Source organism: Temnothorax americanus, unplaced genomic scaffold (assembly GCF_048541705.1).
Source record: "Temnothorax americanus isolate GAGA-0224 unplaced genomic scaffold, ASM4854170v1 Scaffold4, whole genome shotgun sequence".
Lineage (NCBI taxonomy): Eukaryota > Metazoa > Arthropoda > Insecta > Hymenoptera > Formicidae > Temnothorax > Temnothorax americanus.
The window spans coordinates 7,648,788-7,663,578 of record NW_027509547.1 but is presented as its reverse complement, the minus strand read 5'-3'; the positions used below and the strand labels follow the sequence as shown (position 1 = coordinate 7,663,578).

General features: G+C 34.7%; 2 protein-coding genes across 8 annotated transcripts; one reads left to right on the top strand and one right to left on the bottom strand.

The window, feature by feature from the left end:
* Positions 1-321: 321 nt before the first annotated feature.
* Positions 322-6,633, top strand: Cych (cyclin H). Of its 5 annotated transcripts, none has more exons than XM_077415619.1 (8): positions 322-525; positions 625-747; positions 1,076-1,300; positions 1,385-1,558; positions 1,627-1,852; positions 1,936-2,047; positions 2,129-2,278; positions 3,445-6,633. In XM_077415619.1, exons 2-7 carry the CDS (start codon positions 631-633, stop codon positions 2,268-2,270), a joined length of 996 nt encoding a protein of 331 aa, XP_077271745.1. In that variant the 5' UTR covers positions 322-525; positions 625-630; the 3' UTR covers positions 2,271-2,278; positions 3,445-6,633. The 5 variants fall into 5 exon arrangements, 2 of the variants coding, with proteins under 2 accessions (XP_077271745.1, XP_077271744.1); XR_013258417.1 differs by having other exon boundaries at positions 323-747; positions 3,445-3,510; positions 6,263-6,633; XR_013258416.1 differs by having other exon boundaries at positions 323-747; positions 3,445-3,514; positions 6,263-6,633.
* On the bottom strand, positions 2,352-14,712 carry LOC143902588 (uncharacterized). 3 transcript variants are annotated; one of them, XM_077415622.1, is made up of 6 exons: positions 13,170-14,712; positions 12,515-12,686; positions 12,001-12,123; positions 6,620-6,843; positions 4,617-4,753; positions 2,352-3,663 (listed from the first exon to the last, which is right to left on the bottom strand). In XM_077415622.1, exons 2-6 carry the CDS (start codon positions 12,684-12,686, stop codon positions 3,447-3,449), a joined length of 873 nt encoding a protein of 290 aa, XP_077271748.1. In that variant the 5' UTR covers positions 13,170-14,712; the 3' UTR covers positions 2,352-3,446. The 3 variants fall into 3 exon arrangements, with proteins under 3 accessions (XP_077271748.1, XP_077271746.1, XP_077271747.1); XM_077415620.1 differs by having other exon boundaries at positions 12,515-14,712; XM_077415621.1 differs by having other exon boundaries at positions 6,620-6,840; positions 12,515-14,712.
* Between the last annotated feature and the right edge of the window lie 79 nt (positions 14,713-14,791).

The window sequence follows — 14,791 nt, the reverse complement described above, 5'->3', positions numbered from 1 at the left end:
GTGATATATCATACGCTAAATATTTCGAGAACGCAAGCTCGACAGCTCAAATGTCCCATAACGAGCATAACGTACTTAATTTTTTATTTTTCACAGGAAACCATTTCGAAGGATGGGTTGTGATTGTAATAGATCAGAACCGGACAATGAGTATGTACATCGCGTATTACCCGTTGTCGGCCGTTGTAAATATTCGTGAACATGGCTATGCAGTTCAATGTGTACGTCTTTGTACACATAGAGGCGCCAGTGGACGAGTTTCACTTTAAAAAACACGAGCATGTCCACTCTTTTATTTCGATGAAACTTTTATCACGTGCAACGTGCAACACTGCATTCAGGATATTGCGTTTTAATAAACTGTATATATGAATATTTAATAAAAAAATATACAAAATTGTTACATTTATACAGAAGAATATATGGAATTACAGTTTAATTATCATGGATCCATTTAGTTTGAGGGTTGCCGCGTGATGGTGTTGCTTGTTGCTTGCCCAATTCTTCAGTTTACAATTTCAGCTGGTGCGTGTTGATCTGTTGATTTATGTTACGTGATTCTGACAAATAATTGCGATTGATTGCGATTCACGTTCTGTTTTTTTCCTTCTTATGCCCGCGTAGCCCAAGATGTTCCCGTATAGCTCGCAAAAGAAATACTGGATGTTTAGCGATGAGAGCGATTTGACCGCTTTGAGGGAGAAAACAAATGCTGATTTTATTGCAAAGCATGGCGCTAATATGACTGTGAGTCTACTTTTTTGTAACTATTTATTTAGAACTATTGCTTTTTTTAAATAACGTTTCTGTACGTCTATTTCTGTGTGTACTTATGACCTCCGGGATCAAGTACCGTCGATGAAAATCTAGGTTATGTGTACATTATATATATATATATATATATATATATATATATATATAATAATTAAATATACTTGTGTGCACAAAATACTGCTGATTGTCAATGCTATTATTATATTGTGAATTTGTTAAATTTTTTCTATATTTATCTCGATTAGCAAATGTAATTAACCAATACATGTAGTATAATTACAAATGCTTGATTATAATGCAGATGGAGGAAAGGGAGGAACATTTTCTCTCGCACACAGATGAGCGCACATTGCTTCGTTTCTATGAATTACAATTAAGGGATTTCTGTCGTCGATTCAATCCACCGATGCCTCGAGCTACCGTAGCCACTGCCTTACATTACTTCAAAAGGTTTTATCTCAGAAACAGTGTGATGGATTATCATCCGAAAGAGATTTTGGTCACCTGCGTTTATCTAGCGTGTAAAGTAATTATCTCTTCCTTGATATATAATTTTTTTTATAGTCATTTGTAATTTCAATCTTTTCACACAAAAACTCTTCTATTTTAGGTTGAAGAATTTAATGTCTCTATATCTCAATTTGTAGCAAATATTAAGGGGGATAGAGAAAAAGCATCTGACATAATTCTTAATAATGAATTACTTCTCATGCAACAGTTGAATTACAATCTCACTGTTCATAATCCATTTAGACCTGTGGAAGGGTTGATGATTGATATAAAGGTACATAGTCTTCCGTTAACGTTGTCTTATCTGTGACAGAAGTAAATATCTTGTGCATGCTTTTATAGACAAGGTACACGTCTTTGGAAAATCCTGAAAAATTAAGGCAACACATAGACGAGTTCTTAGAAAGGGTTTTTCTGACTGACAGCGTTCTTCTTTATGCTCCAAGCCAAGTTGCGTTGGCTGCAACTTTGCATGCGGCATCCAGAGCTTCCGCAAATTTAGACAATTATGTCACTGACATACTATTCTCGAGGGAGCAATTGGGTGGAATTATAGAAGCTGTGCGAAGTAATGACGTTTTATGTACTGCACGATATTTGCATATATTCTCATTGCATAAGTTATTCATATTTACAAATTAATTTTTATAGAAATACGTTCAATGGCTAAATGTGTAGAACCACCTTCGCGAGAAGTGGTAAAAGCTTTAGAGAAGAAATTAGATAAATGCAGAAATCAGGAAAATAATCCTGATAGTGAAATGTAAGTATGTTTATATGTAAGTTCAACATTTTTTTTTTTTTTTTTACGAAGACCACTCATACAAGTTTGGGAAATTTCTAGATACAAACAGAGAATGCAGGAAATGCTGGATGAAGAGGATTTACAGGATAATGAAAAATATGCAAAGATTATTCAGGATCAAGCGGCCCACGACGATAAGATTTTGGGAGTTAATAAAATTTTATCTCCCTCTGCTTCGTGATAATGAATGTAAGTTTTGTACGATAATAAAATTTCTTATATAATCTCTATAATCTCATGTAAATTAAACTATTAAATTATAAAAATCCTGTACACATTCCTACAAAATTTCATTTTTAACTTTATTTTTTTCACTCTTATGATATACATTGAATTTTACAGCGACATTTTCACATTTATCACTAATTTAAATATGTAAATACTTTTTTATTTTGTTCATTTTCTTTGAAAGTAGTTGCGTCACAATTATTGTATTAAATTTACATATACATATAGTAATATTAAGAAATTATTTTGTACATGTACTATATACTCTTATAAATGCATATATAAAAAGATAGTCATACAAATCTAGTAACATTTAATTTTTACCTTATCTTATTCTCTACACAAATTTCGTACATTGTTGAATTTCACGCCAAATAGGTATATTTGCTTTATCAAAAAATCTTGCGCTAAAAGCACTTTATTTATATGAGCGTATTTATATTATGTTTCTTATCCGAGTACTTATTACATTTTTAAATTAAATTATTCTCTAAAAAATGTTTTTGATTTAATTTATTTCAATATTGCACTATGAAATAATTTAATCCTCTGAGGATGATGATGATTCCACATATGCGTTCGGCGATAGTTATCTCTTCGTGGAATTTATTATACATATATTTAACGAAAACAATCGGCGTGGCCAATGGAATCATGACTTTGGTAAACATTTTTATTTTACGCTCTCGACACAAGCACCAAATTATCAGTATTGCAATGTATACAAACACGTGTTCCGAGAGTTTGTGGTGATCAATTAATAAACTTGACTTTATTTGTTTCGGTAATGTATCTCGATTACTCAGAACGCGTCATCTTTTTCGTCTATTTTTCAATACAAACATGCACTGATTTCAATCTTATTAAAGTTAAACCAAATAAAATATTCATAAATAAATAATATGTGTTTTATAAAAATAGAGATATTTTATGTAATTTAACTTGAATAACAAATTAAAATAGTGACAGTTATATATTTCGTAATCGATCGGTATCTCGGTACTAAAAAAAAGTGCGCTATATAGCTATAAATAACGATTGTTATCGCTGGCAAACAAGTCCAATTTCGTAGCCTCATATTGCTGTACGCAAAAAATGATTAATTACTTTTATATGACTGATTACAGATTTAATTTAATGGATTACGATGCCTGAAGTCCAATCTCTGAGTTAGATGATGCGCGATATGACTGGTTGGTATGTTTTGAAAGATGGATGTTTGTTGTCTCATCGATATATTACTAGGCAGTGGTTGAGCAATAGGTAATGCAGGGGGTAACGGTAACGGTGTTAAATGCTGCGGGAGCAATGTTCCTGGTTGCGGTTGTCCTGGGTAATTGAAGAACCTACAAAGAGACATACGTTAATGTACCACAAAATTCTAATCTATATTTGACTGATTAAGGAGAGTGCAATATCATAAGAAAAATACTCTATCTTTGTTTCTTTTTTACATTATGGGATTAACGTGTTTAAATCACCTTTTTTATTCTTTTTCATATATGATTGAAATGGATCAATGCTTTTTCTAAATAAGTTTTTTCTGAATTTTAATTGTGGAATAAGAGTCAGATCTTTTTCTGCAACTTTAATTTCTCGTAACTTTTCATAAAATTTATAATTTTTCAAAATCAATCGATCAAATCATATCCATTTCTGAAAAGATTGAAAAGATTATAAAAGTTCGTCAGTATTTTCCACGAAAAAGGTATTATACATAAAGATAAAAAAACATAATTTTATAAAAGATCACTTCAAAGAATTTGTCATCGCAATCTGACATTCTTTACAATGATTTGCAATTCTCTTTTTCATTGTTTATTTCAAATCAAAGCTAGTAGAGGATTTGGCATTATTATATCGATATGGAAGATTGTAGAGAGAGAGAGAGAGAGAGAGAGAGAGAAAATTATTTTGAAAAATAAATAAACTTAAAGTATTGTTTTTTGTTTCGTGTTTTGTTGATTTTTATTGAAATTTCATTTGTATGGACTTTCTATTGTTTTTACTTTATCATTTTTATTAACATTTTATATATTTATATAGTTGCAGATATATTGTTTATTATGATTCACGCAAGGACTATATATATATATAATTTTTTTTTTAATACAATTAAACATATCTAAAAATTATTTTAAATTGCTCAAAATTGCATCTTATTCTTCAATTAAGAGATACGGTAGCGTTTATATAAATATCTAATTAGCAGTAAAATCTTGTGAGACAAACAGTATATTTTTTACAAGGAGAGAAAAGCGTTCGTTGGAAATGATTGTATTTTTTATTAGATCTATACCATAAACGATCACCGACAAAAATGGGTCGTGGTGCTGGAATTCCTAAGCTCGAATAGTATTGTTGCGCCAATAGTTCGACGTCATTAGTGTACTTTCTTTTCCATTTAGTCCGTCTATTTTGGAACCATATCTTTATCTGTAAAAGATAAAATTAATAAAGATTTACGTGCGATGCACAAAACATAGAAGTCAGTTAATTAGAGTATTTAGACTAACTGAGATCAAGTATTAATCGCGGATTTGTTTTTAAAAGTTGCAGCTTCCAAACCTCCGAAAGTTTTTGACAATTCAATACATATGTGCCACAATTAAATATAAATAAGGAAAGAAATAGCAATTTTTTTAGAATAACATTATTGTTTGTAAATGAGTACGAGGTTTGTAAACGATACGGATAAATACATTTTAAATCTTTATTTTATGTATTAAATTTTATATGTTAAATCTCTCTCATAAAATTGTTAAAACATATTGTCTTTTTTGTAACGTCTAATTTTAATAAATAGTAGCATATTGTATACCGTAGAAAAATAATGTCATCTCTTATACAGATCAAAATTTCTCAAAGAGTCTCTAGCAGCCAGTTCGCGAACATAAGGGGCCGACGACGTATTCTAATTAAAAAATCGACGCCTCTCCGGTTCGTCGCCTCGACGGCGCGCAGCAGCCGTCGCTCGGTACATTTCGTTCCGCGGCGGATGCAAGCCTCGCGACGACGGAACGTACGAGACGGGCTTGCGAGAAGGGGGGGAAAATAGGGGTTCTCCCGAACTGGCTCGTTAACTCCGAGAAATATTGTGACAGTTATGTCTGCGGCACGACGCGTCTCTTTCTTGCCTCTGATCCGTCGTCCGATCGTTCTTCCTTTCGACCGCGATTGCGAGAGATAATTATCCGGCTCGTTCGCGATATTTCGACCGGCGCTGGCAATTATTGCCGGCAAGCAACTGGTCGGCGCGATGACGGCGTGGCGCAATCTCGGCGATGGCGAATATTCTGGGGGTGCGGGTCGTAAATTAATTAGTTTAAAGCGCGGGCGAGTATCCACGCTACAAAGTACATTGCCGAGACTTAGGCAACCATGGCACTCTGCGAGCAATCGTCATGTCGGGAAATTATAGAATGCTCTTTCGGGACCGGTTAATATTAGAAGATAATATCGCCACGGAAAGTCCGTGGCGTGATTACATATTTCCTATACCGATGCAGGAATTGGAGCGAGATTTCAACGCATAAGGAAAATTATCAAATCATGCGTTTTAGACTAAAATTATGAAATTATTAAATTATCACATTTATATGAATATGATTATACGATCATTTTTAATATGCTGCTTCTTCCATTCCGTGAAATACTTTTGCCTAAATCTTTCTTTACATTATATTTTAAACACTAATATAACATATCGAGTTCCGGTTATGTAGAATAAAAAAACTTTCGGAAAAAGGTTAAATACGTGATAAAAAGTTTCCTTCCATAACAGTTCGCGGGAAAGAAGGGTAGAAGTGCTAATTGGTTTTAAAGGACGATCCTCCCCCATGGCGCCGTGACCTGGCGCCTGCACATATGGTGCTTCACAGGCTCATAATTTAGAGTCAGTTGATTTTAAAGAACTCGAAGTACAAGAGACTTAAACTCTTTCAGGTGCTGAGGAAAGTCTACGGAAGTCAAAGGCATTATCGCAATTTATTGAGTACAATATCCTATTTTAGGATAACACCGCATCGATCTTCCGTGTTCTGATCCAATTAAACGCAACATAAAAATATAGTGGAATAGTTGGCAGCAAAATGAGAATTAACAGCTATTATTTATTATTATTATATATTATTATTAGAATTAATAGAGCGTTTGTAAGAGCATTAGGATAAAAGGGATTTATGGGACTTATTGTTAGTTTTAAATTAAAATTGTGAATAAATATAGCTTCTTCTAAAAAGCAGTTAAGAAGGAATTATTGAAAATATGTGTATTAACATAAGATAAGTAATAAATATTTACTTGTGTTTCCGTGAGCTTTAAATTTTTGCTCAGTTGCAGCCGTTTTGCCACACTCAAGTACTTGTTCCTTTCGAATTCCGCCTCCAAGGATTTAATTTGCGTGGCGGTGAACGCCGTGCGTGGCCTCTTCTTCCTTTCGTCGTCGCTAATAGCGGCGGTCTTCTCCTGCGTGTCCCTGTCCGCGCTCGTGGTTGAGTTCGCACCACTGCTACTGGTGCATGCTTCTGTAAAAATATTTCGCCTTTTTTTTAAATCGAGATAAGAGTAACGTGAAGAAAACAGCTCCGCTGAGATACGAGCTCTTTACTCTTTAAGCTATTTTGCAAGCAATTAACAACGGCATGTATCAACGATGACACTTATGACACCGAAAGGTGCAATCGGGCCTTAATACTTGCGTCGCGTAAACGCCTCTTTGATGATCAGATGCATATATCGGTATCGAAAGTAAGCCATCTCAAATACGGCCCGATTAAGTAACTGCAAATTACAACGCGTAAGTTCTTCAATATGCATGGAAACGAAAAAGTCGCAGCGGAATGCGAGTAATTGATGCGAGCATCGAAATCGCGTCATCATTCACTTGAAACCCGTTGTATACACGTCGCGGACACTATATCTTTATTCTTTTAATCGCTTTTGAATGAAGAGTAAATAACACGCGCGAACCCGTATGCCGTTGAATGTGAGCGCACTGCAATTACCCTCGTGGAATTTTCTTTCTCATCAATCTCGGGACTTTTTGTACGTCGAAGTTGTTTATATTTATATTTATCCCGGCTTACAAGACTTGCCGTACACGATGTCGCGCCGCGTGTCGTGAAAAATGTCTTCGGGCTCGCTTTTAGACAGTTGGTAACAAGACCGCGCTCTTTTAAGCGTCGGAGGATCCATCTTCTAATTATCTGCCCATTCGTCATCCGACGAAAAAGTGTGGCATCGCAACGGCCGACTAAGCTTGCGATTAACACTGAGAATATTATGCTACTAATTCTACTGATTATCACTGAAATAATCTCGATACTTCGACAATAATTTTTTAAGTTTTTTTTCCAAACAGCAATACTAATTAATCTCATAAAATATTAAATCTAAAAAATATTATTTGTTCAACTTATTTATCAACCATATATATTAATAATGATAAAATCTATAATGCGCTGTGAAGAATAAAAAAAGCAATCAATAATTAAATACGCTGTGGAAAAGTTGTACTAATTTAAGATTAAAACTAGAATAAAATTATAAGAATAAGAACTGGCAATTATATGAAAAACTTTGAAATAGAAAGACAACGTCTGCCCCCCCATAATCATTTAAACCTATTGGCACAAGTTATTTCGATAGAGTCGAAAACTATTAAACTTCTACTCAGAAGAGCGGAAAGGAGCCGTTCAACTTACGGTTCAGGTGGTTTCTCGTGTGCCCACGACAATAAATATTCCGAAAAAGCTATTCGCGGCGACATTATGCCAAGAAGCGCCGTTTACTAGCTACTAATTGTCAGATGGCGACGTAATTGTCGCGTTTCTCCCGCCTTTTTCGTGGCTTTCTCGCCTATAGCCGTACCGCAGAATTGTCGGCTAAAACTGTACCGCCTCTAATTCACTTCGCGCGAAACGCACTATACCGACGTGCACACTCGATGCAGTTATCCATGTCTTAAAAGAGAATCATGTCCGCCGTTGCAGCAGTGGTAATATTTCGTTTCTGGATTACCGTATAGCGCTTTTGAGTATACGCTTGCAAATTATGGTATCGAAACTCCATTTATATATTATGAGAACGTGCAAATTTTTTTGTTCTAATAAATATTAGCATTACTTTTTTCAAGTGTTACACATCAGTACGCAGTAATGAACAATAAAAAAAACAAGTTGATAAAAATTGTTTAACCTGTGTAAAGTTCGCCCCTCCAACATTAAAAAAAATAATAACTTTCTTATAGCTCATTCGATTGCTCATCGTTTGCACAGCTATACATATTTCGAATTTAAAAATATTAAATAACATTCTGGAAGATTATTATGATATACCATTAAGATGCGATGCATATAAAATTATCACAATCTGCTCTCGCGCAACCGGAAGGATGCGGAAAAAAGAGGAAGAAAAAAGTCTGCAAAGGGCGCGGGCGAGTCTCGCATACGGCTCATTTGTCGTCGAGTTTCTGACTCGGTTGCATTGACGAACGAGCTCTGGAAAGCGGTAGGAAAGGATTGGTGCATGCGGAGGAAGCGGCCGCAAAAAGGAGTCGACGACACGGAGGGCAAAGAGGAGCGAAGCTCGAGGGACAGGAACACGTTGGACGTCGCGGAAATAGAATACCACGCCTTCTAGTTTACCTAATTGCCGCGAGCCACGGCGAACTTGTCCCCTAATTATTCGGTGACGAATGGCACGAGGACACGCAGAAGTGCGCGATAAAGCGCGGCCAAATCTCATTCGTCTGACGTTGCTATAGCCATTTTATACTCGCAATCGACCCCGGAGTATAATTAATCCGCACGCGAGCCGCGACGATTGGCAAATCTGCCTCGAAAATGACTTTACGACTGGGTTTTTTGTTACCACTCAAGATCTTAATATCCAAACAGTAAAATCACTTAAATCAACGAACTTATTAATAACTTAGGCAAGAAAATATATTCGAAAATTCAATCTGACACTCTTAAAAAGATGTCAGATTAATACTGAAATTTCTACGACACACCCTATTTTAAAACATCATTCATTAATATTTTGATAGATATAATATTTGAGAATAAAAAATTAAAATTATACCGATATAGGTGTTGATGTATGAATGCAAAATTATCGCTCGATATCATAATGGGCTCATTTAAGAAGCGCTTCTCTGGTATCACCCCTTGCTCTTTATGCTGTTCTTTCACGAAGATTTACGTGCTGCGTTGACGGCTTTGTAGTTGAACGCGACATCCCACATATCTCAGTCCCAACACACGGCGCAAACGGAGAATTGTTCTTTCCTTAGATCTCGAATTTATCGCGTCGGCCATTACGGCGTGTAAATCACGATGCAGTTACGTGCCCTCGGATGGAAATTAGTCGTTAAGGTCCTCGAGGATGTGTGAGATGTCGCGAAATTGAGTCGCTCGATTCTCATATTAATTATCCGTAAAACGTAAGCCGGTTTTCCATTGTGCCGCGTCGAATAACGATTGAAATATATTAAAAGCAATACTGTCTCTAGCCTTTCTAGCAATCGTATGTTGGTAGTAATTATTCTCGGAAATAATTTTATCTGAAAAATTTGCTGAGCAAATTATAGTAGTGTATAAAATGAACTGCATGTGTAATAATAATAAATTAATCGTTACGTTTTAAGAGAAGCTTTCCCGAACTTTCAAGTTTACAGAAGTGCAATGCGATTTAAATTTCAAACAATTCCAGTGATTTAGCACATTTTAAAAGTAACATCTCGAAAGAATTTCGAAGAAATCTTATTAGCACCGTTCTTTTACTGTAAGTAAGAGAGTTGCCGCGCATTTCCATGGTAGAATTAGCAGGGGAGACAGATAAATAGTGGACGAAGAGCAGAAACATTGAGTAGGCGTGGAGCCTGCAGGAAGTAATGGATCAAACTCACTACAGGCGACGGTCCTCTTCGCGCGATCTTACAGATTCGTTACCGCAAGAGGAGTCTCGTGTGGATTTTATAACAATTAGTTCCTTTAGGATCCGTAATAATGTTTCCAGCTAACCGATCCAAGAACCGAAAATCGGTTCCGGCGGATGGCCGATATAATTCTTGGCGAGCTTTTTGCAACCTGGTTGAAGCCCAGCATGGGTCTCTTCTGGATCATAGACAATTTCTCGTTCTGTCCGTTTGTCTTGTTCTCAAACTGCAGGCTTACACGATACAAGTTGGACATAATACAAATGTGGCCAAATTCGAATATCTCGTACCGAACTTTGTCGACGTCCAGTCCAAGATTCTCGATAATTCTCGGCATCACCTCGCCGATCCATCTTTGGAAATCTTCGACGTGAGACATTTTACTTGAATAAGAGTGCGTGTTCGAGTTCGAGTAAAATAAAATACACGCGAATTACTGTTCGAGGTGAGTTTATCTTTCCTCGACATATTCAACGATACAAGTAGGGATCTCCCGTAAAGACCATCACTATATAGCTAATTTCGTTTTGCGCAAATTAGACATGCGAATTGTGAAGAGTGGGAGACCGACATTTGTATATCGCAATACTGGAAAAATAGTCAAATCGTCTTGTTTGAATACAAGGCTGAGTTGAGCAACATAGTATTGCTTTGCTATCAGCTGATGGCCGTGCCTGATAATAATTGGCCTATTCAAAATACCGCACGTGGCAGAACAAAGTTACGAATAAGTTAAGCTTTTGAAATCAAAATCGAAAATGCAGATTATTTACGCTATCTTTAAAACTAGCGCAATAATTTCTCGAAATGTGATATTTTCACATTTTATCATATAAATTACATATCATAAATGACACGAAACAAATATACGTAATCAACGTGAATAGATTATAATGTTTAGAAATTTGATTATCTTTAGTAGAATTGTTAAAATATCAGAATCTTTTTAAGTTAAATTTGCGCAACTACGATACTACGCAGATATTAATAACATTTGATTAAATGACTTTGACATATCACACGTGTAAGTAGTATTTGACGGTTAAAAAACAGTACAACGCGAATATCAATGAACATGACTTTATCTGATTTGAAAGAATAAATACGTGAATTAAGTTTTTCTCAACGAAATGTATCTATATATGTAGCGTTATTGACTGTAATAATTTCAATGACTATTATCGACAAATTCAAATATTTCCCAAATTTTTATGTCTGCTTTCGCTCGAAATGTCTTTATTAATTAGGGGATTTAACAAAATAAATACAAGTGTTTTACACCTGTGTAAATTTTGGCATTGGCGTTCATATAAATGAAATTATTTTCGCACATATCTAATAAAAATGCTGTTGAACATTTAAGACATTGTTTATTTAACAGATGTATTTAAAGAATAAAATGTATCCATTATTTCTTTGGAGATACTTCTTTAAATATTAAATATATCTTATTGTGATAATAAATGAGCCGAGAAAGTAGTTCTAAATAAATGTTGATCTTAATCTGCTTAATCAATTTTGACTAAAAAATGCGATTAAAAGTGAGATACAGTTATATCAATGTCAATTTTTTAATGTTTTCTTTTATAATATTTGCTTCTTGAAAAAATATTCTTTATCGTTGCTTTAATTCAAATTAAAGCAATAAGAAAAAGAGAATGTTCTTTCAGACATTACATCGTAGATATTTATGCGATTGTCTGAAAATGTAGTAGAGCGTAATGATACTAATGAAACTCACCATAATACATCTCTGGCTCAGGAGATGTCGAGCATACCATGTCAGTATCGTCGAGCTCAATTTCCTCCGCCATTGACATGGATGAATCGGGTGCAACAACCATTCTCGTCTCCAATTCATTATCTGGCAAATGTGATTAATTTATTTAATCCTCGTCATGGATTGTGTGTTACATCGAGATTGCTTACAAAATCTATTACAGTTAAAAAAGAGCGCACGTTTTTAGAAAAATTATCTTTTGTTATGTAAGAATGAAATATATCATTGCATTAATCAAAAATTTATTTTAAAAATGGTATCATGTGCTTTATATCACATTATGTAGTATAATACTTATTAGAGATTATTGTTAATCATATCATACGAAGAGACAAAAGTAACAATTTTTAACAATAATAGAATAATTCAAGAATTTGTTGAATAAAAAGAAAACGGAAACAAACTACTCATTAGTTTCTTTAAAGACGATTAACAACCGACCGTAATAGAGATTAGAAAATTTTTTATCACTCACCTTCTTGGCAAAGCAAAGACAAGTCGGTGTGTTGTGAGAACTTATTTTGTTCTTCATCTATCTTGCTCGGTGCCAGTAGTCTCTCGATGCTGAAAGAGCACAATTTCGGATTTTCCGCAGAGTCGTTCGTTCCCTTTGACGAATCTGATTTTTTCATCTCTTCATCGGACATCTTAAACATATTTTGTCAAGACAATACTCGGAATATTCTGCTAATAGCATCTATATAAAATTGTCTCCGATATATTCTCGGGTGAATACCCCGCGCTCGAAATTAATTCTTCAACTGATATTAGTTCTTCAAGGATTAGATTTTTAAGTTCTTTTTATTAATCTCTTGAATAGCACTCACTTTTCTTAAAAAAAAAAAAAAACGCGGCTTATGTTATTCAATCGGCGTTCCAAGAATTAGTCAATTTACGATAGAACTTCACCAAAGCTTGATTGCACGATTTTGGTATTTCACTATAGCATCCCCTTTTACTAATATATATTACTTTTACATTTTAATTAAATGAAACATGAGAAAACGATGATACCGGCAACAATAACCGAAAGAATCAACAACAAAGCTCTCTGGTTACATTGGTACCCCCCTTGATCTGTTCGGAAGATTAGAGCCGAAACCAGTGACTGTTTTGTCGGGGTTACTCACGGTGTCCAACAATATTTTTTTGGCACTCAAGTCAAATTCTTCGTTCCTTGAGGCGGTATCCTAAAGCCACGTGCTCACAACGTCATCGCGAGATTAACCAATCGCACAAACCTCTGGGCGGGTCTTGGCAAGCACGTGCGTTTCTGGAAGGAGCTTTTAATGATCTCGTATCGCGAGACGGTAGCGACCACTAAACGGTGGTAATGAGGGTACTATAAATTTCTGTCACTGCCACGGAACGCCGTTTAATAATCGTGATAGGTAACAGATGTGATGCGAAATTGATTCAGTTATAAAGTCTGACATAATTTAATAGAAAGAAGAGAGAAAAAGAAAGCTGTCATAGATTTCGGCTGAATTTATCCGGTTGAAAGGCATAAAAATACACTTATTTAAATAATAAATAACTAAATATCAAACTCAAATTTAAAAAAATACTTTTATACATTATGATTATATCATGTTAAAAATGAGTTCAATTAATCATTTAGTTGATTTAAAGCGCAACAAAAGTAATGCTCACAAAAATATATGACTATATCATATGGAAAATGTGTAACATTTAATTTAATAACTATACGTTATTGTCTACAATTAATTCGATAATGTGACACTGCTTAATGCATTCGACAAATGCATTCATGCTATTAAACCGCTATTTCGGTGACTATTTGACGCTGATAGTTATTACGAAGATCATCTTTCTTATGTGCGGTGCACATATTTACGGATTATCGTATATAATAATAAGATCGTTTTGAGTGCGTTGCCCAAAACAAAAACTAGGTCTTCGGTATATTATTAGACACCGCTAAGAAGCGGCGTCCCGCGAATATCCGCGAATTTACATCATACCGCCATTTCGGCGCGTACTTGCTCCTTCGTTTGATATAAACTATGATTTTAATGAGATTATCTTAATGCACACGATATATATAAAAATAACAAAATAAATTACACAAATTTCTCTTAAACTTTAAACTTATAATCTACTCGTAATTCCATCGCGCAAATCGATTTTTAAAATAATTTTTTAGCTAATAAAATATATATGATTAAAAATCTTTAATTATAATAATAAATAATTTTTTTATATAGAATTGCTCCTTAAAATGTTTGCCTCAGAGATCAAGTGCCATTTTATTTGATTTATACGAAGGATTTTGTGAAGCGCAGACAGAGTTCCCTAGAAACTGTCAGTGGGTGTGACTGCGAGATCATGTTACCGATGTATAGTACCGCTCTGATAGACTTTTGCCGTCTCACATTCAGAAAATTGAAACCTTTGCGGTGGCTGGTAAGCCAAAATGTTTGTTAATTTCACGCTTAATTGGCGAGTGGCAAGTGCAATAATTAAGATATATCTTCATTCCTCTTAAACGTGTCCGCCGCAACATGGAACGACAGGTTTCTGGCGTTTGTTTTCTCTCGCCTTGAACATATTTTTGGAGTCGTGTTTCAACGCATGAAAAATCTTCACGTTGCGACTTTGTAAACGCACTATCATACATATATTGAGCTGATATTGTATCATGTTTGATATACAAAATTTTGAGAAGCTATTAAATTAACGTATAATTTAATATCAATAACAGTCATTAATGCTTTACGATAAACATAAT